At 39.6% G+C, this 22,783-nt stretch overlaps 1 protein-coding gene across 2 annotated transcripts; it reads right to left on the bottom strand.

Annotated features, from left to right (window-relative positions):
- Positions 1–641: 641 nt before the first annotated feature.
- Positions 642–21,918, bottom strand: TDO2 (tryptophan 2,3-dioxygenase). Of its 2 annotated transcripts, XM_028166995.2 has the most exons (13): positions 21,816–21,918; positions 21,492–21,597; positions 20,070–20,160; positions 18,053–18,123; positions 16,898–17,025; positions 15,204–15,390; positions 13,866–13,973; positions 5,725–5,836; positions 5,068–5,125; positions 3,616–3,695; positions 2,979–3,069; positions 2,719–2,864; positions 1,120–1,240 (listed from the first exon to the last, which is right to left on the bottom strand). In XM_028166995.2, the coding sequence occupies exons 1-13, from the start codon at positions 21,848–21,850 to the stop codon at positions 1,218–1,220; spliced, it is 1,236 nt and encodes a 411-aa protein (XP_028022796.2). In that variant the 5' UTR covers positions 21,851–21,918; the 3' UTR covers positions 1,120–1,217. The 2 variants fall into 2 exon arrangements, with proteins under 2 accessions (XP_007184228.1, XP_028022796.2); XM_007184166.2 differs by lacking the exon at positions 2,719–2,864 and having other exon boundaries at positions 642–1,240.
- Between the last annotated feature and the right edge of the window lie 865 nt (positions 21,919–22,783).

The raw sequence follows: 22,783 nt of genomic DNA, 5'->3' as shown, positions 1-22,783 counted from the left end.
GTAATTGAGACCAAAGAATAGTTCACTTCCATCAAGAACCTACTGCTTGCCGTAGATAAGCACCCTAGGTCAAGTTGGCTGCGCATTCCAGATTTCTTTGATAATATTTTGTACTCCCCTCATAACAGGCATTTCACTGGTATTGACAGACTGAGCTAGAAAACGAAGAATGGAACTCCTGTGTGATATAAACTCTTGGTCTAACCCATTTTATGCCAAATGAACCGGGTCATTGCTTCATATGTTCACCTCTCCTTTCCTCTGGAAAGAACACTCCCTGCTACCTCAATTCTGCGGTGTGCTAGGGTGGGCTCTGGCTGCCAGACACGTGCCTTGGGGCTGGGGAGAGTCCAGAGGTGCAGGAAGAGGGACACAGCCTGAGGATGGAGCCGGTGCCCACGGGGCAGAGCGAGGCCAGCGCCTACAGAGAAGAAGAGGAGAGACAGAGGTCCTCCAAGGTTTGGGGAATGGCGTTCTCCAGGAGCTGGACCCACCCCTGTGCCTCCAAGCTCCCCAAGCCTCTCTCACTTCTGGGAGCTACTGGAGAAACTTCCCGATAAACCCCCTGCAGGTAAGTTTCCGATAGATTTCTGTCTTTGGTCACCAAGAGTCCTAACAAATACAATGTTTCCAAAACAGTGTATGTCAAAAGACTAAATTTTATTTACTATTTACAAAACGTTTTGATTGAACACATCTTTGTACAGAATGACACATTTTATTGCATAAAATATTTGAAATAGCTGAAGTTTACAAGCTTATAAGGTATGAAACTGAGAAAATCATTACATTAAATGGTTACATTAAGGTAAACACAGGGACATTGTCTCTAATAGGAAAACACCCTAGGTACAATGCTACAATGCAACTGAATTTCTTATCTTACTGTTGAGTCTGATATCATCACAAACATGAGGTAATAAAATTATTTTTAGGATTGAATCAGAGCTACAGTGCTATATATGCTATATATATGTATAAACATATATTACATTAGGACTCTGCATAGTCATGAAAATTCATAGACAATAAAAAAAGACCACAGACTGAGAAATCAATGTTCTTCATAAATTTTTGCAGATGATTTTAATCTGATTCATCACTGCTGAAGTAAGAGCTGTCACAATATTCAGCTGTGTAAAGGAACTTATGGATAATTGGGTTCATCTTCGGTATCCAGTGTCGGGGAACCAGATATGTTGAGAGATTAAATAAATCTACAAACACCTTGTACCTGTCACTGGAGAAACACATATATACAGATGTTTTAGACTTATTGACATGAAAGATTTTTAAATTTCTCAAATAATGATATTTTGCCATAAATAATTAGTATTCAGTATTATATGTTCCATGTTGTGTGTATCAAAGAGTATTAGTATTAAGATTGCTTCATTTTTATTCCATATCCAAGGTTCATGCCCATAAAACCATATTACGTGTTTCAGTGGTCCGGACCAGGCTGGTCCAGATTAAAACCTAGAGCTTTATTATTGCCATGCTACCTTCATAAAGATCAGGGTGTGTTCTTGTTTCTGACTTTTAAAGGACAGGATGCAAAATTATAAATTGAAAGTACACAGAATTCCTAGTTGTTCATCGGAAAATATTTCCCACCCGTTAAGTTGCTGCCAGGTAAGTGACGTGAGTGCATGAATAAATTGAAATGCCATCTTAAATTTATAATAAATGTCTATAAGAGTGATTTTCACATTTAAAATTGCCATGTGTTTGTTAGTCAACTATTTTAACTTGCCGTTTTATAGCAGAAGAACAGTTGTCTTTGAAGTCAAATTTGGGTTCAAATTTTGCTCTGTCATTTGCAACTCATGTGACCTTGGGCAAGTTGTCTAAGGCTCCGTGTTTTGGTTTCTAACTCCGTAAAATAAAAACTACACTCCCTTCCTCTAACCAGGCCTTTGTGAAGATTTAATGAGAAAATGACACACCAGGAATGTTGTTTGTGTTCACTGTTCCCACCACCCCGATGGCTGTGCTCGTGTTGCACAATCGTTTACAGTTTCATGCTGCTTACAAAATTTATTCTCAGCAAAAGAGAAAACGTGTAATGACTGTGAAAATTCAAAGCAATAACTTCTGTGAATCATTCAGTCTAGCGTTTATTCCCAGGGAAAGTGAAAATCTCTACAAATGATGAAAATAGAAACTGTGTGTTTTATAACTTAGTCAATCAGGTAGTAAGAGTAGGGATGAAAATAGTGAATTATAAAGAATTTTGGAGTCACTTTGCTGTACAGCAGAAATTAACACAACATTGTAAATAAACTATACTTCAATAAAATTTAAAAAAAAGAATTTTGGAGACTAAATGTGAACATCTAATTTATTCTTGATTCTCCTTTCCCACGGGGCTCTGTAAGTTTCCCAGTTTTCAGATGTGTCTATCTATATATCCATCTGTCTATAATACTGTGAATACTAAATAAAGTAAGACCATGAATGCCCTAGAAATCTCTCTAGCATGGTTCAAGTGCTCAGTAAATGTTGCTTTCTTTCCTTGTAAACAATATGAAAAAGGCACTCTGGAGCACACGGGAGTAGTTTTTATCCTATAAACTAGAGTCATATCAGCAAACAAGGACCTATTTTCAGCTGTGTCATTCATCTGGCCAGGAGGACTTTGGCGGAATCAATGATACCCATTTTAGTCTAGCCCAGACCTGAGCCGGAATAAGTTGAAAACGCTTCTTGGGTTACCTGGTTCCTGCCCTCCCAGGTCATGCAGACATTGGTACCCCGCGCCCTCGCATCCCAGGATGCAATGTTGAATTTCCAGAACTAAGGATGTTTGCAGTGACCTCCGAAGGCTCCCACAGGAGTCCCTTAATCTAAGGATACGTGGGCTGCGGGCAGTCCAGACAGGAGCGAGCGTAAGTGACTTTTCCTAGATAAGGCGCCTCTCCGTGGAGAAAAAGGCGCCGGTGGGTGCCCGAGATGAGGAGGGACGCCCGGCTTACCTCACCGTGGAGCGCAGGTACTGGTACCCCGAGGACCCGCCGGTGCCCGCCTTGCTGCCCAGCAGCCGGTGCACCACGCACACGTGGTTGTCTAGACAGACACACGCGTTAGCTCCCCGTGCGCCCAGGGCAGGGGGTCGGTAACGATCCCCGCCTCCCCTCACCCCTCAGCCCGCGGGAGGTTCGGGTGCGAGCGGATGAGGGTGCGGGGCGGTTGCCCGGCGCCCCGCCCGGTCCAGGCTGCGCTGGCGTCCGTGCGTCCTTGCGTTCAGCCCTCGGACGCCGTGGACGGAGGCCCTGCGACTTACGAGAGCCCTCGCTACTCGTGTCCTCGTGGGGCCCTTCCTCCATGAACCCCAGCTATTGAATTTATACTTTCAAGCTGTACTGACGCCAGGATGAGCACATTGCTATTACAGGCGACATTTGCTTCGACCCAAAGCTTACTTGTTTCTTCTGATTATCAAACACAGCGTCTTCCTGGGCCCACCCAGGAACCGTGAGCGCTGGGCACCGTGCCCGCCGTGCGCCCCGGGCGGGTCGGCCCTGAGAGCGGAGCCCAACCCCCGGTACACAGCCGTGGAGGAGGGGAGGGTGCTGGGGCGGGAGCGGCTCTGGGGGGGCCGGGGGGACTCACATCTCCACTTGGTCATGAGCGAGTCCACGTCCATGAGGGAGGTCAGCAGCTGGAAAGGGACCTGGAACCTGGGCTCTTCCCTGGCGAAGAAAAATAATAATAACAACAGTAATAATAGTAATAATAATAATAATAATAATAATAAAAGGTGTCCAGGCGAGTCCAGTGTGTCAGGAAGAGCACACATTCTACCATCTGTTGGGCCTGAAACAAGCATCCCCTTTGCCTCTTAGGAGCTGTGACAGCGCTGATCTCTCTCCCAGGCTTAGTTTCCTCATCTCCTAAAAGGGGTTAACACCACTCTTGTTGCAGCACGTGTGTAAGAGTCTAGAACATTCCTCGATAGACGGGAAGTGACCAGCCGGAGCTGCACCTCACACCCCTTCTCATAAAAGGCAGACACGGACACCATCTCGGGTTTTCTAGCCGATAACAGTCAGAAACTTCTTCCAGGCAAAGATGTTAAAACGTGAAAACAAAGTGCTTGTAACAGTTCCCTCTGATATATGTGTTTCCTTTTTCATCTAAGCCCCCAACTCTCTCAGTGCACTTTCTGCCGAGGATACGTAAGCCTGAACAGCATATGCTTACTAACAGTTGAGGAAAACAGAAGGGTTTTTTATGCTGCTATTCTGAAAAATAGATGGGACAGGATTAAAAAATAAATCCAAGTAAGTAAGACAGGCAGTAAACACAGATTTTTTTTTTCTTTTTTACTAGTGTGCCACCTATTGCTCTGACACATTTAATCTATGAAACACAAAGACGGGCCGTTCAGCCACGTGGCTAGGAGGACAGGACGTGGACGTCCCAGACACCAGATGGTGAAGACAGTTGGACTTGAAATTGCTGAAGAAGCAGAACAGCAGTTTATAAGGTGTTTTCACTTCATTCTTTTTCATTTTACAAAACAGGAATAACAACATCATTAAGTGACAGAACCCATTTCATGGCTGAGTTTCTGAGACAGATTAACCTTTGGGTCCTCAGGACACTTAATGTCACATAACACTTTGCAGAATTTAATGAAAAGGATATTGATTAATTTGTGTGTATTTTTATTTTTTTTTTACCCACCACAGGAATAAAATTGGACTCTTACTATTTGAAATAAAGAAAAACCTCATGAAACTTCACGATTATTTTCTAAGCTTCCCCTCCCCCAAATCTAAATGATTTTTTAAAACTATGATTGCAATGTATAAGCTTTATACTGGATTTATTATCTATATCTACTCCTCCATTTTTACTTCTAATTCACCTCTTTTGGGAATTCCCTGGCGGTCCAGCGGTTAGGACTCAGTGCTTTCACTACCAGGGGTACGGCTTCCACCCCTGGTAGGGGAACTAAGATCCCACGAGCCGTGCGGCACAGCCAAAAAAATCCCAAAAATAAATAAATAAAACAATCATGCTGTATGCCTTAATTCTCCTCTTTTGATTTGCTTTTACCTGTAAAAGTATATCATCAAGGCCCCCTGAAGTGCTTTGTATGATAGCCGTCTCTCTCCTGCAAGACACATAGCAAGTTTTAATTTAATAGGTAATTTAAGGTACTCATGTTCATTTGGCAATCATCACCTTAAATAATTGTGTCACATGTTTTTAGAAAAGAATGTGAATGTTCATTTAAATATTTTATCCCTTAGCTTGAATTTGGAAAACTATCATTTAAAACATTATTTTAATATTAGATTTTAAAAGACAAATTTAAATATATATACATATATATGTACACATACTTTAAATTCTCAAAACCTTTAAATAGGCAGGGTTAGAAATCAAGCAATAAACAGCCACATACAAAAGGACTTGACCTTTTTTCTTTTCCTAAATACTCAGTTCCTGTATCATTTATGAATACCTTATTGGAAATACTTCAAATAAATTATAGAATTATAAAATAAGGTTTATTAAATATATTTTAAGTCACTTAAGAAAAAAGAGAAACCTGGTATAGAAAATACTTAACTTCCACGACAAATGAAAAATCCCTTGTTCCTATGAGTGGAAATATCAGTGTGCGTTTCTTCCCCCCAAGTAAGGTTTGATTTTTGATCTCACGGTCTTACATTTCAGGGGAAGGATCCTCGGAATAGAAATGCCTACCTTTACTAAGGAGATGCTCGTGGCGTTTCTCATCAAATAAGGATAGTAACACCTCTTTCTGCTTCTGAAATTCAGCCTTTTGTTCCTCCTTTTCCTCTGACTCTTCCTTGGCCTTTGGGGAAAATACTGCATTAACATTCCCAAGAGAGAAGAGATCCTTATTTTAGAAAACATTGCTTGTGAGAACTAACTAGCTGGGTGCAGAAAGGGTGTACTTAGGATATGTACTATATCATCTAATACTGCAGCTTGGAAATTCCTGCTTATGAGACAGGACCTTCCTCATACCACTGGTTCTATACTTTTGTTTAAGTTTAAATGATTTGTTAAACCCAAATAATCTCTTCATAATTATCAAGAGAAATGGACTCAGATGGACAAAGTTGGAGGTAACTACAAGTGGTCAATAATGGTCTAATTTTAGACAGCAATTATTTAATACAGGCAGTAAGGTAATTCCACTTAGGAGAAATTAAGAATTCCTAATCAGAGATACTACTAATTCTACTGAAATTCTATCTTCAGTGCAGTATTCTGGAAATACAATTCCTTAGATATTTTCCACTGTTATATTTTTTTTTCATTTGATATCTATTGATTTCTTTAAGGAAATTCTTATTTTCCTGCTTACAACACATGTGCTACTTACAACTCAATTACTTGGGCTGGAGCAAAAATCCTTTTCCCCAATTGTCTTCCATTTATCAGAACAACCACACCGTGTGGAAAGAATGTGTGTGCACACTATAGCCAGTTGATTATTGATTTATTCAGTAAATGTCAGGCTAATGTGATAGAGATAAAAATCATGAGCAAAATTCAGTCCCTTGATCCCTATCTGGTGGGACTGAAACACTGAAAACTTAAGTTAAATTACAACCATAGGCAGTGGTGTAAAGGGACAGTGTTGTCCATAATAACTTATAGTAGCAGAGAGGTTGGGTAAGACCATCCCACAGAAGTTGTCCTTGAACCAAGACCTGAAGATAGGGAAAGAGTTATCTGGGGTAGAAGGATCGAATCTGAAATTCAAGGAGCAGGACTTCCCTGGTGATCCAGTGGTTAAGAATCCGCCTTCCACCCTGTTCCACCTGTGGATGGCTACAAGAAAGAAGAAATTAACAGATCCCTTCCCCGAGACTGGCCATTCCAAAAACTAACACAACAGGGGAAATGAGCTGCTGACTGGACTGGTCAGCAGCCTTGCTGAGCATCAGAAGAGTGACCTAACAGAGCCAATCTGCAAGAAAGTGAATTACAACAGGAGAAAATCAGACCTCTGTGCAGTGGATGCTTGATTAATTTTTGGAAGCCTAAGGAAGCCACAGAGAATAAAAAAGGAGGTATGGAGAAACAAAGATGGAAAAACAATGTTTCTACAAGGTTAAATTATAACATGCCCAGCCTTGCCTAAAATCATAATAAGTTCACAGACACCTCAAAACACACCACTGGACGCAGCCCTGCCCACCAAAAAGAAAAGATCCAGCCTCATCCACCAGAACACAGGCACCAGTCCCCTCCACTGGGAAACCTACACAACCCACTGAACCAACCTTAGCCACTGGGGGCAGACACCAAAAACAACGGGAACTACGAACCTGCAGCCTGCGAAGAGGAGACCCCAAACACAGTAAGTTAAGCAAAATGAGAAGACAGAGAAACACACAGCAGATGAAGGAGCAAGGTAAAAACCCACCAGACCAAACAATGAAGAGGAAATAAGCAGTCTACCTGAAAAAGAATTCAGAGTAATGATAGTAAAGATGATCCAAAATCTTGGAAATAGAATGGAGAAAATACAAGAAACATTTAACAAGGACCTAGGAGAACTAAAGAGCAAACAAATAACGATGAACAATACAACAAATGAAATGAAAAATTCTCTAGAAGGGATCAATAGCAGAATAACTGAGGCAGAAGAATGGGTAAGTGATCTGGAAGATAAAATGGTGGAAATAACTACCGCAGAGCAGAATAAAGAAAAAAGAATGAAAAGAACTGAGGACAGTCTCAGAGACCTCTGGGACAACATTAAATGCACCAACATTCAAATTATAGGGGTCCCAGGAGAAGAAGAGAAAAAGAAAGGGACTGAGAAAATATCTGAAGAGATTATAGCAAAAACTTCCCTAATATGGGAAAGGAAATAGTCAATCAAGTCCAGGAAGCACAGAGAGTCCCATGCAGGATAAATCGAAGGAGAAACACGCCAAGACACATATTAATCAAACTATCAAAAATTAAATACAAAGAAAAAATATTAAAAGCAGCAAGGGAAAAGCAACAAATAACATACAAGGGAATCCCCATAAGGTTAACAGCTGATCTTTCAACAGAAACTCTGCAAGCCAGAAGGGTGTGGCAGGACATCTTTAAAGTGATGAAAGGGAAAAACCTACAACCAAGATTACTCTACCTAGCAAGGATCCCTCATTCAGATTTGATGGAGAAATTAAAACCTTTACAAACAAACAAAAGCTAAGAGAATTCAGCACCACAAAACCAGCTTTACAACAAATGCTAAAGGAATTTCTCTAGGCAGGAAACACAAGAGAAGGAAAAAAACCTACAAAAACAAACCCAAAATAATTACGAAAATGGTAATAGGAACATACATATTGATAATTACCTTAAATGTAAATGATTAAATGCTCCAACCAAAAGACATAGACTGGCTGAATGGATACAAAAACAAGACCCATATATATGCTGTCTACAAGAAACCCACTTCAGACCTAGGGACACATACAGACTGGAAGTGAAGGTATGGAAAAAAAATATTCCATGCAAATGGAAATCAAAAGAAAGCTGGAGTAGCAATTCTCATATCAGACAAAATAGACTTTAAAATAAAGACTATTACAAGAGACAAAGAAGGACATTACAAAATGATCAAGGGATCAATCCAAGAAGAAGATAGAACAATTGTAAATATTTATGCACCCAATATAGGAGCACCTCAATACATAAGGCAAATGCTAACAGCCGTAAAAGGAGAGATCGACAGTGACACAATCATAGTAGGGGACTTAAACACCGCACTTTCACCAATGGACAGATCATCCAAAATGAAAATAAGTAAGGAAACAAAAGTTTTAAATGACACATTAAACAACCTGGACTTAATTGATATTTATAGGACATTCCATCCAAAATCAACAGAATACACTTTCTTCTCAAGTGCTCATGGAACATTCTCCAGAATAGATCATATCTGGGGTCACAAATCAAGCCTTGGTAAATTTAAGAAAATTGAAATCGTATCAAGTATCTTTTCCAACCACAACGCTATGAGACTAGATATCAATTACAGGAAAAGATCTGTAAAAAATGCAAACACATGGAGGCTAAACAATACACTACTAAATAACCAAGAGATCACTGAAGAAATCAAAGAGGAAATCAAACAATACCTAGAAACAAATGACAATGAAAATACGATGACCCAAAACCTATGGGATGAAGCAAAAGCAGTTCTAAGAGGGAAGTTTACAGCAATACAATCCTACCTCAAGAAACAAGAAACATCTCAAATAAACAACCTAACCTTATCCTAAAGCAATTAGAGAAAGAAAAACAAAAAAAACACAAAGTTAGCAGAAGGAAAGAAATCATAAACATCAGATCAGAAATAAATGAAAAAGAAATGAAGGAAACAATAGCTAAGATCAATAAAACTAAAAGTTGGTTCTTTGAGAAGATAAACAAAATTGATAAGCCATTAGCCAGACTCATCAAGAGAAAAAGGGAGAAGACTCAAGTCAATAGAATTAGAAATGAAAAAGGAGAAGTAAAAACTGACGCTGAAGAAATACAAAGCATCATCAGAAAATACTACAAGCAACTATATGCCAATAAAATGGACAATTTCTGGAAGAAATGGACAAATTCTTAGAAAAGCACAACCTTCCAAAACTGAACCAGGAAGAAATAGGAAATATAAACAGACCAATCACAAGCACTGACATTGAAACTGTGATTATAAATCTTCCAACAAACAAAAGCCCAGGACCAGATGGCTTCACAGGCGAATTCTATCAAACATTTAGAGAAGAGCTAACACCTATCCTTCTCAAACCCTTCCAAAATATAGCAAAGGGCGGAACACTCCCACACTCATTCTACAAGGCCACCATCACCCTGACACCAAAACAAGAAAAAGATGTCCCCCCAAAAGAAAACTACAGGCCAAAATCACTGATGAACATAGATACAAAAATCCTCAACAAAATACTAGCAAACAGAATCCAACAGCACATAAAAGGATCATACACCATGATCGAGTAGAGTTTATCCCAGGAATGCAAAGGTTCTTCAATATATGCAAATCAATCCATGTGATACATATTAACAAATTGAAGGAGAAAAACCATATGATCATCTCAATAGATGCAGAAAAAGCTTTAAAAAAAATTCAGCACCAATTTATGATAAAAACCCTCCAGAAAGTAGGCATAGAGGGAACTTACCTCAACATAATAAAGGCCATATATGACAAACCCACAGCCAACACTGTTCTCAATGGTGAAAAACTGAAACCATTTCCACTAAGATCAGGACCAAGACAAGGTTGCCCACTCTCACCACTATTATTCAACATAGTTTTGGAAGTTTTAGCCACAGCAATCAGAGAAGAAAAAGAAATAAAAGGAATCCAAACTGGAAAAGAAGAAGTAAAACTGTCACTGTTTGCAGTGACATGATACTATACATAAAGAATCCTAAAGATGCTACCAGGAAACTACTAGAGCTAATCAATGTATTTGGTAAAGTAGCAGGATATAAAATTAATGCACAGAAATCTCTGGTATTCCTATACACTAATGATGAAAAATCTGAAAGAGAAATTAAGGAAACACTCCCATTTACCATTGCAACAAAAGAATAAAATACCTAGGAATAAACCTACCTAAGGAGACAAAAGAACTGTATGCAGAAAACTATAAGACACTGATGAAAGAAATTAAAGATGATACAAACAGATGGAGAGATATACCATGTTCTTGGAATGGAAGAATCAACATTGTGAAAATGACTAAACTACCAAAAGCAATCTACAGATTCAATGCAATCCCTATCAAACTACCAATGGCTTTTTTCACAGAACTAGAACAAAAAATTTCACAATTGCGATGGAAACACACAAGACCCCAAAGAGCCAAAGCAATCTTGAGAAAGAAAAATGGAGCTGGAGGAATCAGGTTCCTGGACTTCAGACTATATCACAAAGCTACAGTCATCAAGACAGTATGGTACTGGCACAAAAACAAAAATATAGATCAATGGATTGGGATAGAAAGCCCAGAGATAAACCCACGCACATATGGTCACTTTATCTTTGATAAAGGAGGCAAGAGTATACAATGGAGAAAAGACACCTCTTCAATAAGTGGTGCTGGGAAAACTGGACAGCTACATGTAAAAGAATGAAAGTAGAACACTCCCTAACACCATACACAAAAATAAACTCAAAATGGATTAAAGACCTAAATGTAAGGTCAGACACTATAAAACTCTTAGAGGAAAACATAGGCAGAACACTCTATGACATAAATCACAGCAAGATCCTTTTTGACCCACCTCCTAGAGAAATGGAAATAAAAACAAAAATAAACAAAGGAGACCTAATGAAACTTAAAAGCTTTTGCACAGCAAAGGAAACCATAAACAAGACGAAAAGACAACCCTCAGAATGGGAAAATATATTTGCAAATGAAGCAACTGGCAAAGGATTAATCTCCAAAATATACAAGTAGCTCATGCAGCTCAATATCAAAAAAAAAAAAAAAAAACCCAATCCAAAAATGGGCAGAAGACCTAAATAGACATTTCTCCAAAGAAGATATACAGATTGCCAACAAACACATGAAAGGATGCTCAACATCACTAATCATTAGAGAAATGCAAATCAAAACTGCAATGAGATATCATCTCACACCGGTCAGAATGGCCATCATCAAAAAATCTACAAACAATAAATGCTGGAGAGGGTGTGGAGAAAAGGGAACCCTCTTGCACTGTTGGTGGGAATGTAAATTGATACAGCCACTATGGAGAACAGTATGGAGGTTCATTAAAAAACTAAAAATAGAATTACCATATGTCCCAGCAATCCCTCTACTGGGCATATACCGTGAGAAAACCATGAGTCAAAAAGAGTCATGTACTACAATGTTCATTGCAGCTCTATTTACAATAGCCAGGATATGGAAGCAACCTAAGTGTCCATCAATAGTTGAATGGATAAAGAAGATGTGGCACATATATACAATGGAATATTACTCAGCCATAAAAAGAAACGAAACTGAGTTATTTGTAGTGAGGTGGATGGACCTAGAGTCTGTCATACAGAGTGAAGTAAGCCAGAAAGAGGAAAACAAATACCATATGCTAACACATATGTATGGAATCTACGAACATAATGGTTCTGAGGAACCTGGGGGCAGGACAGGGATAAAGAGGTAGACATAGAGAATGGACTTAAGGACATGGGGAAGGGGAAGGGTAAGCTGGGACGAAATGAGAGAGTGGCATGGACATATATACACTACCAAATGTAAAATAGATAGCTAGTGGGAAGCAGCTGCATAGCACAGGGAGACCAGATCGGTGCTTTGTGACCACCTAGCGGGGTGGGATAGGGAGGGTGGGAGGGAGACACAAGAGGGAGGGGATATGGGGACATATGTATACTTATAGCTGATTCACTTTGTTATACAGCAGAAACTAACACAACAATGTAAAGCAATTATACTCCAATAAATATGCTAAAAAAATAAAAAGTAAAAAAAATAAAAAATAAAACAAAATAGAATCCGCCTTCCAATGCAGGGGATGTGGGTTTGATCCCTGGTCAGGGAACTAAGATCCCACATGCTGCGCGGCACTAAGCCTGTGCACCACAATTACTGAGCCCATGCGCTTTGGAGCCCGCGAGCCACAACTAGAGAGAAGCCCGTGCACCTCAAGGAAGAGCCCACGCCCTGCAACAAAAGATCCTGCCCCAACTAAGACCTGAAGCAGCCAAATAAATATTTTTAAAAAAAGAAAGAAAAAAAGAAATTCAAGTAGCTAACTAAGCTAGAGATAAACAGTTGAGAATTACTGGTGTCTTAGCAGATGCTGAAGTAGTGGGTATAAACTAGTTCACTGGTGGAAGAGGACAGAGAGGGAATGCAAGTGATCTGAGCCCATGCCTTGTGAAAAGGAGATAGAGAAACAAGGGTCAGAAAACTAGCTGAAGACAGAATGTTGATACCAAAACCACGGGGGAAAATGTTCAAGAAAGTGTAACTGGTCATCAGTAGTAAAGCCAGTAGGAAGTGAAGTAAAATGGAGATAAAAATGGCCATTGGATTTAGGTACTGGTGGCCATTTGTGAATGACGGGAAGGAAGGCAGACTGAACTGGGGCGAGAATTAGATGGAGAAAAAGAAATAACCATGCTGACTGCTGTTCTAAATACTCTGCAAATACGAATCTCATGTAATGTTCACAGTAATCTTATGAGGTAGATACTCGTATTTTCCATTTTGCCAATGAAGGGAGTGAAGCAAAGAGAGGTCAGGTAGCAGGAGGGGTTCAACGGCACACGGGCACCAAGCAGGGACGGGGGGCTTGACCCATGACTGTGACATCAGGTCCCTGCTTTAAACACCTCGTGACACAGCCTCTCAAGGTGTAGAATTGAAACAACTCTTTCAAGAAATTTGGTCATGAAGAAAGGATATGGGGCCCATAACCTGAGGGAAATTGAGGAATCTATAATATTTTTTTTTAACTGAGAGAAACTTGACACAGACGCATCAGAGTGAAGAAAAGTTATATGGCTTAATGTATTGGATCACTGGTCCTCTGTGAGCCCACTTCTGTCTACAACTGGTCATAACATGATATTTTCAATAAAAATGAGAAAGGTCTATTAGTCTCATCTATGCAAAGTCTTGCCTACAATCAACTTCTTCATTTAATTTTTATTGCACATCAGTAAAATTAAATCAATCATGTAATTTATTCCAAGCAGATGCATTTGTAAAAGAACATAAGGAAAATGAAAGATTAAGAGAAAATGGTTAAAATGAAATTCCGAGTACTTCCTCCTGTAGCAAACTTATGTTTACTTATGGCTTCACAAATACCTGAATTCTTGTGAATTCTTCTTCCAGGCCTTTGACAATGTTGTTTTCAAACTTTCTCCAGAAGTTAAATCCATGTGGCTCTAAACCTGGGGTTCTTTCCAGCCATGCCTGAAATAAATATTTTTCAAGTAAATACATTGTAAAATTTAAAATATGTAAAATGCTTTGAAACAAACATTTATGCACTTGAAACAGAAAATTTTCATGGTTTTGAGAAACATACATCCTAAGTTTTTTGTGTGTGTAAATATTTCTCTTTCCCTTCAATTTCTTCATTTATAAAATAGCAATATTTTATTCTCTTAATCTTAAAGGAAATCACATTAAAGATATTTACTCTTTATTAAGAAATATATTATTACAGAAATCCCAATTTTTTTTCTATAAATCTATGAACATATATATGCATTCTTTTAATGAGGGCTTCTGGTTTATTCTCAAAATAGTTTATGTCTTAGGAGCTGAAGGAATCATGACATGTATAAGATATGATTTCTTCTAAGTGCAGGGACATCGTATACTTAGCAACTTTGAAATCAACTGACTGCTCAGTTATTTTAAGATGCCACAGGATTTTTAATCTAGAAATAAAACCGAATCCATGCATCTCTGTGGGTTCTCACTTAGCCTATTTTTGGTTTTGAAATTAGCTTTCTGATTCTTTCTCTCTCTATCTTTATAAGCCATTAAATAGCATTATCTATAATTTATTAACCTAAATCTACACTTACAATGCCCAGGGGATTAGTGAGCAGAGTATAATTCACTAAAATAAAAATTTAATTTGCAAAGGGAAAGACTTTGTCAAGGAAATCAAGACTATACAATCCTTATTTAATAATTTACTTATGCAAAAACAAATTAATAATTCCTCAAGACCATTTACAGACCCACACAGAATTAAGATATGAAGGGGAAAAATTCGGAAGGATAGAATCTTAGTGACTTAGTTTGATTAAGAAACACAACTTGTGGAACTTTTCAATTATGGAATATTTTAAAGAAATAAAGCTCATTCAATAAATAACCATACCCAATTTAAAAATCAGCTAATCAAATGTTGCTTAGCAGGAATATTTAAAAGGATTGTTATAATAAGACAAGGAGGTTATTAAATATTAACATATCATTGATTATATAAATATCTCTGAAGTTCTCAAGAGAGCTTTTAATATTTTAATTAGTGGAATTTACCAGCTGAAGTATTTCTATAAATTCATTCTTATTTACAATGAATGCGACCCAACTTTGATATGAATTTTAAAATCCGGGTGTCGCAGAAGCTCAAGTAACCAGCTGTTCTGAGTAAGGCGTTTCCAGTGGCCTTTGCACACACACCTCCACCAGCTGCAGGAGGGTCCTTTCCTGCTCGGACTTCAGCAGTAGCTCGTTGTCTTCTCCCCTGAAGTTATCACGGTAGTGTCTTCTGTTGTAAGGGACCCTCAAGCTCTGAAGAACCCCTATCTTGTTTTCTAACAGTCGGAACTGCAGACTCTGGAAGCCTGATGCCGGGGATAAGTACTCTCTGTGAGAACAGGTGGGGGAGGGTGAAGAGGAGGGAGGAGATGGTTGTCAAGGTCAATCGCCGCAAGGGTCTCTTCTGTTGGGAAAGGTGGTCAGTGTGACTCTCCCAGACATCACCAAACACAGACACGCAACTGCCTAGCGTTGGACCAGGATTTGGACTTCACCAAAATCAGGACGACGAGCTCCTGGCCGTCATTGTCACTGTCAGTTGACGTTTGTATAGTTTGTGGAAGGTCATATGTGTATGTATGTGTGTGTTTATCTATGTGTGTGTGTTTACATGTAAACTTACACATGCAGACATGTACACACATGTGTGTATACTAAGCTTTTCCTAAGATAAAGACAGGTGAACACTGAGCAATATTTTTCATTCAATAGTGCTAAAAGCTTCTTTATAAGTATTATTCCAGGGAATTCCCTGGCAGTCCAGTGGTTAGGGCTCAGCGCTTTTACTGCTGTGGCCCGGGGTCAATCTCTGGTGGGGGAAATCCTGCAAGCCATGCGACCAAAAAAAATATATATTATTCCATTTCTCTTTAAAGTTCAATTCATTAATCTCACTACCTAGTATTATTATGAGCAGTGGTGAGACCCTACAAGTAAAATGAATGGGATGTTGCCTAGCACAAAATAGGGCATCACAAAGTGTGAGTACTCCCACCCCACATAGCTCTCACATCCTTACAAATTTCCTTCATCTAACTGGTACTAAGTCTTCCAGTTGTTAAATATACTACAAAGGAATTCTACCACTTTTCATTTGATCGTCAAATATGTAGAAGACACTGTCTGTTCCATCAGTAAATGCACCTGACGCTCTTAGGAAGATTTCTTCTCAAATTTTGGTTATGAGAAAAGATTTCATAGATAGATAGATAGATATCTTCCTGGAAATGTACCTCTAAAATTTATAGTTCAACTGTTCAATATTCTGTAATAACCTAAATGGGAAAAGAAGTTGAAAAAGAATAGATACGTGTATATGTATAAGTGAATCATTTAGCTGTACATCTGAAACTAACACACCTGAGTATAGTTGTTAATCAACTATACGCCAATATAAAATAAAAATTAAAAAATATAAAAAAATAAAATTTATAGTTTAATCCATAACTTATACTGACACTTTTGCTGACATGCTTCTTTATATATCACTCCTGTTTCTCTTTTATTTTTAGTTTTTAATCATTTAAATTTAGTTATGTGTATTACATCAGCCTTTTTAGCCATTTTGGTAAGTTGTCTAAAATCCTCTTGGGATAAAAATTGGGCACACACGATGAACTGAAATTCATGGATCGCGCTATGTTCATACGTAAAAGGAAGGGATGAAACATTTTCAATAGCTGCTTAAATGCATGTGGTGATGATTCCCAAGTGCTCCCAGTGACAAAGTGTCAGCAGGACAGGCTCCTAACGTCACACAACACAACACACACGTTCTGTCCAGCCCGTCACAATGGGAGGGTAAGCCCTGCGTGTTGCCAAAGCCACGTGCACACCTGAAGTCGTTGAAGTCCAAGGCTGTCATGGTCTCCAGGACGGAAAACTGCTGGACCAAGAGCTTGAGAATCACCACCACGCGGTGCATTCGGGTTACCACCTTTAGCATGTTCCTCTCATCCCTGACCTGGGGGTTAGGAAATGAAGCAGTAATCAGTCCTCAATTCTGGAAGACGCTAAATAGGGTATAAACAACACTGTGTTCCTGTTAAGGCCATCTCTACTCTAAAGAGGAACCTTCGCACTAAAATGTGCCTTAGGTCGACGTTGAACTAATAGCAACTCTGAATTGTGTACAAGGAATGCCTACAACCTCAAAATCATTTTTTTCTTTAAAAATAGAAAACTATACGGAAGCAAGTTTTAAGTAAATTCTGGACCACAACTCCCACCGATTCCTTAGCAAATGTCTCTGTTAGTTTTGCTTTAAGGAATAAAGTCCAGGAGAACATGGGGTCTCGTGCGTGCAGGTTAAGCAGACCCCTGGGTCCCTGGGCTCCGTCCTGAGGCGGGAGTTGCCGCTGAGATGGACGGGGTCTGCGTTCACGGGTACGAGCAGGGCACTGTCCGAGGATGGATGTTCTCTCCTCCCAGCCCCCTTGGCGCAGGGGCTCCGAGCTGGGGGACCCAAGGCCGGGTCCTGTGTCCTCCAAGGGCGGAGGAAGGTGTGGGCAGGATGCAGGCTGGGAAGGAGGCTGCGGGAGCGTCGCGGGGCGCCCCTCTCTGCCCTCACCCACCCCCCGGTCCTCCTCATCATCTCCTCCCTCTTTCCCCTCCTCCTTCTCCCCGTCTCCCTTTCCTCAACATTGCTCCTGTCTTCCCATGCAAACGTTCATTAGAAATACAATTCTGCTACCTCCTGATGAAAGAATCTGCATTAGCTGTCCTGGCAACCCACCGTCGTTCATCATAACTTTTTTTTATGGGGAAAACATGGAGTTCTAAGCAAGGGGCTTGGAGCTAAAATTTGAAAGGAACCTTGAAGCAAGGTGATAAGGACGCTGGGAAGATGTGACTAAACTCTTCTCCGCTACAAACTTTTTTCCCCCATTAAGTTATAATTCCACCATTTGGTGTTAAACTTTTCCCATTAATAATACTTTCTACATTCTCCAAGGAAAGTATGAAAACAATATTGTGACATAGCAACTCACGTGGCCATGCTGAAAGATCTCGCGAACAGAATCCAATTCCCAGAGGATCTGCTTAAACCAGAGCTCATAAGCTGCGAGGGGAAAATCATTGTCAGTTGCAAAGTGATGGGAGCCTTTTGACCATAATTATATGAAAGACATGGTTAACACACTGAAAGAGAAATCAAAATGTAACTTAAAAATCAATAAAGGCCAATATAGCCCCATTTTATGCTACAAACAAATACTAGTGATAAAGTTATAACAGCCTCCTTTTATTGAGTGCTTGAATATGCCAGGCGTGTTATCCATATGCTTTACGTTATTTTCCAATTGACTTCTCTCAACAAAATATTGTTAATGTCTTTGAGGACATAGCACGTAATCTAAATCTAACTCCCCATGTGGAAGCTGCAGGTGTGTGGAGAAGTGGAAGTGATACTAAACTTCTATAGAGTGAGACCCTAATACTCATTAACCTAATGCATATGACAACGTATTTGTTTCTAGGGACTGAACTCTATGGGGAGGACAAGCTGTGAACAGGCTGAAACTCTGTCACAATCATCTGTTTCCCTCAGTTCCTAGCACAGTGTTTGGCAGGAGATAAATGCTGGGTGATTATTATATAAATAGATGAATTAAGCAGCCAGTGTAGTCATTAGAGGAGCATGGAAACCAATCATCTTAGTGATCGCTAGTGCCTTCTGTTTGGGCACAGGCTGTGCTTCTGTACTAACGAAGGGGATCAAATTATACCTTTAAATTACATTTAAGGAGACTTTCAGAAATCTATTTTCCATATTTGGACAAAAAGAGCAAACCAGATATTTTTGGATCAGTTTGTGAGTCACGTTTTCAGGTTTAACTTTGTGTAGCTGGTCCCATGACCCACTGCCACGTGTTCTGATGGAAGGAAAGTCTCCCCATCAGAGGATAGGTGCTACCATTGGTTGTGTGCTGACTGCGTGCTCTACCTTGAGCTCAGTGCTTAGTGCACGTTACTCATGTCATCCTCACAACAACTCTATGCATGAGAAGAAACAATCATTCTTTCCATTGTATAGGTGGGGAAATGGCGAGAAATACTGGTCAAGAAACCTGACCGAGGTTACGCCCTCTTTAATGGTAGAGATGGGATTCGAAACAAATTTCTGATTCCCAATGTGTGCTGCCCTGCGGTGATTCCTCGCCTGCTGATTTTGCCTTCGAGCCACTGATAAAAATGTCAACATAAAAAACAGGAGAAGTAACACATTAGCCCCATTATTTTCCATTTTTAATTTTTTTTAACTCAAAGGAGACGACCATATTAGCCAGTCCGTGAAGAAAACAATCATTTGAGGAAAAGGCACAAAGAATTGATAGGACAAAGAAACATCTAGAAACGCAGCACTGACCCGCATGAGTCACTGGGCCCTGGTCAGCCAGAGGGCAGTATTATGACACCAACAATCTTAGAGGAAATCTAAAGGTTTGGGGGTCACAGACCTCTGAAAGACATGTTTGTGAAATTTTGCACAAAATTTCAAAGAGTTCAGGGACTTCCTAAACTTCCAAAGTCAAGGACTCTACGTTAAAAACCACTACCCAGAAGTCAGAAGTATGGAGAGTAGGAACACACATTTTAGACAAAATTCACATTCCTGTTTAGTACCAGCTCTCTGTAGGGTATGTAAAGTTACAGTAAATGTGAGGGATTTGTTTCTTGAAAATGTCTTCTAACGTTCCAAGTTGAAAAATAGTGACATCTAAGCTTGCAAATTCTTTGTGAATTCCAAGAGATAGAAAGCCCCTTTGGGTTTAAGACAGAGTCCTAACTGATCCAGCAAGCACCGAGGTAGCAGAAAGAAGACTGCTATAAATTGCAGAAGGAGATCCTATGATAATTTATCTGACAGCAAAGTATTCTCAAGCATCCTGACAAAGGTGATCCCTTAGTCCTCCACCGAGTTACAGGTCAAAGTGTGGTATCTTTCCTCGTCACTGATGGAAAATTACTATGAAGAGTTACCGTCCAACCTTGTGTGCAACTTACCTTGATGAGTTATGATGAAAAGATGCTCATCATGGATTTTATTTCCTTTTATTTCACTTTGAAGTTCCTGCGCATTCAAAACTTTTTCCAACTTTAAGCAAAAAAATAGAAAAACTGATTTTGTAGAAACTTCCAGTTACAAGATGAATAAGTTATGTGGATGTAACGTATAGCTTAGTGATTATAGTTAATGACAATGCATTACATACTAGATATTAAGTGTTCTCACCGCAAAAAAAAGAAATGGCTGTTATGTGACATGACGCAGGTGTTAGTTAATGCTCTGGTGGTAATCACTTTGCCATATATAAGTGTATCAAATCAACGTGCGTGCACCTTAAACTTATGCAACGTTATATGTCAACTATATCTTGATAAAGCTGGAAAAAAGATTACAAAACGAAAGACTGATTTTGAAATTGCAACACTAGATTTTTACCAACTTTAATAAATAGAATACAATACTGAAAAAAGTCCCCCAAATCCCAAATGCTCAGGAGCCAATCTACTTTCTTTTAAACAATTACTGTCTCTTCATAAAGAGTGAGTTGAATTTATGAGTTTTATTCTTTTCAGAAGAAAGTATATTTGGTAGGAATCTATCATAACAAATGCTGTTACCCTCACTGAGAAATCATGTCCCTTCCATCTCTTGGAGAAAGTGCCCTAAAAGCTTCATAGCTCACTTAGGCTACTGTGTGTCCGCTGCTCTTTTATTCTCCTAAAGAGTCGATTCTAAGAAGATCTTAACATTGCCTGTCAGCTCATCCTTAGAAACCCACCAACAAGGGCATCAAGGGCTCTAATCACTTCACGTCTTAAAAATAATCTCCAGGGACTTCCTTGGCAGTCCAGCGGTTAACAGTCCATGCTTCCACCTCGGGGGCATGGGTTCAATCCCTGGTCGGGGAACTAAGATCCCACATGCCACGTGGCATGGCCAAAAAAATAAAAAGAGAGATAAAAATAATCTCCAAATACCTCTTTGTAACATCTTTCTTTCATCTAAACATACGCCTTCAACATTTCTAGTTTACGATAAAGAATTTAAAAGAGGAAATTTTCTGGCGACATTTGCAATTATCTAGGCTGGGATTCGGTAACCAGGTCTCAGGTATACAAGTTGTGCAATGACTGCCAGTTATCTGCGCTTTATCTTATCCCGTGTGCTCCTCGGTCTGGATTCTGCATTCTCTGCTTTTATTGTACTTCTGTCAGGCAGGTGAATCTTCACATACGAGTCTCCTGAATTGTTCTAACAAAACTTGAAAAAGCATACATGTGTATGAAAAGAGATATCTTTAGGTCCAGAAAACTATTTGGCGACTGAGAAAACAAACAAACAAACAAAAACCCAAACATGAAAATGTCACCTAGCGCCTAGCAATGAAAGCTACTCCTTGTAAGGACTCTGCCACTTACTTGCAGGTAGTTCCCGTAGATAAGTCCCCCTTTACTGGCTCTATTCACACCCATTTGTGATTTGTCTTCTTCACTGCCTTGTACAGAGAGGTTTTTAAAAGCATATCTGCAGATGAAAAAGTGAGAAGAAAAAAAGAGCTTGAGAAAGAACAGTAAGTAATAATAGGGGTGACGAGAATTCTCTTACTAAGTTTTCAAAGCAGATTATTAAACAAGGGAAGAAGGGTGACAGCGTTCACCCTTGCTTTTGAAATTCCGAAATTAGTGTTCATACTTGACATTCCTAAGAGCTTACCCATACTTAGGATAGAGGTAAATACTCACCCAAAGCTGCTTCCTAAAAATGGGCACCCACTCATGGTGAAGACGTGCTGTCAGAGGAGCCCTGAGCTTTGCCTCTGGCCGGGTGATGTCTTTGCCCCCCAGATGTTCCACAGCTGCCTTTTATGGACCCTGCCCACCCTGCCCAGCCAATCAGCCCCTCTGTGTCTCTTACCAAGGCTCTTGTTTCAGCTGGAACAGAAGCTGAACTTTGGTAAACGTTAGAGTGGATTTGTGTTTGGGACAGTTTGTTTGCTAGAAGTGTGAGTGTTCTGCCTAACAATATTGGACTTGTCAACTTCTGCTTTCATATCCACAGTAGCAAGCAGCAAATAGCTCGGTAAGAGGCAAAGGGAACAACCCAAAGATTTAACTGTTCTGTTCCAAGAGCACATTTGCATGGTGTTACAGTGTGTAAGAGGATGACCTTGTACACTGTATGAGAAGAACAAATATTTATTCTCTCAGTCTCAGATCTGGATGTTCTTACAACTCCTCAGCCGCAAACGGACCTTGAATGGCTCTGGGGAAAGAAATTCGTTATGTAACAGACGCAGGATTCATGCTTAAACCCCGTTTCCATCCCCTCTTCATAGTTCTGCTGGCCTGAATCTCATCTAATGATTAGCAGCAGTTAGGCTGCTGTATTGAATTGGAACTTAAATGCACATTTTTAATTTACTGGTCACCTGTCGCACCCTGATTACCAGGCAGTGGCAGTCATCCCACTCTGTCTGTAGACAGTTTTTATTTTTATTTCTTTTTTCTTTTTTTTTCCAGGATACAATATGTAATGAGCTTGGTTAGGTGGACGTACATGTTTAATAAAATGGTGAGGGTGACATCGCTTTGAGAGCACAAAGTTAGCACTGCAGCATCCAAACTCTAATGTTGCTAAATCACCTGTTATGATGCAGTGCAGACAATTTTTAAACGATAATAATGTGCCCAGGGTTCCAAACAATGTCTGT

Source organism: Balaenoptera acutorostrata, chromosome 5 (assembly GCF_949987535.1).
Source record: "Balaenoptera acutorostrata chromosome 5, mBalAcu1.1, whole genome shotgun sequence".
Taxonomy (NCBI): domain Eukaryota; kingdom Metazoa; phylum Chordata; class Mammalia; order Artiodactyla; family Balaenopteridae; genus Balaenoptera; species Balaenoptera acutorostrata.
The sequence above is the reverse complement of the archived record's forward strand: the minus strand, read 5'-3'. Positions and strand labels throughout refer to the sequence as shown.

Bases quoted from the DNA above. Each gene is read 5' to 3' on its own strand.
- TDO2 (XM_028166995.2), bottom strand. From the start codon at position 21,850: ATGAGTGGGTGCCCATTTTTAGGAAGCAGCTTTGG. The intron at 20,161-21,491 runs GTAAGTGGCAGA...TTTTGCTTAAAG, and splicing joins TCTACGGGAACTACCTGCAA to TTGGAAAAAGTTTTGAATGC. The intron at 15,391-16,897 runs GTGTGCACGTGG...CTGTTCTCACAG, and splicing joins TTGGACTTCAACGACTTCAG to AGAGTACTTATCCCCGGCAT.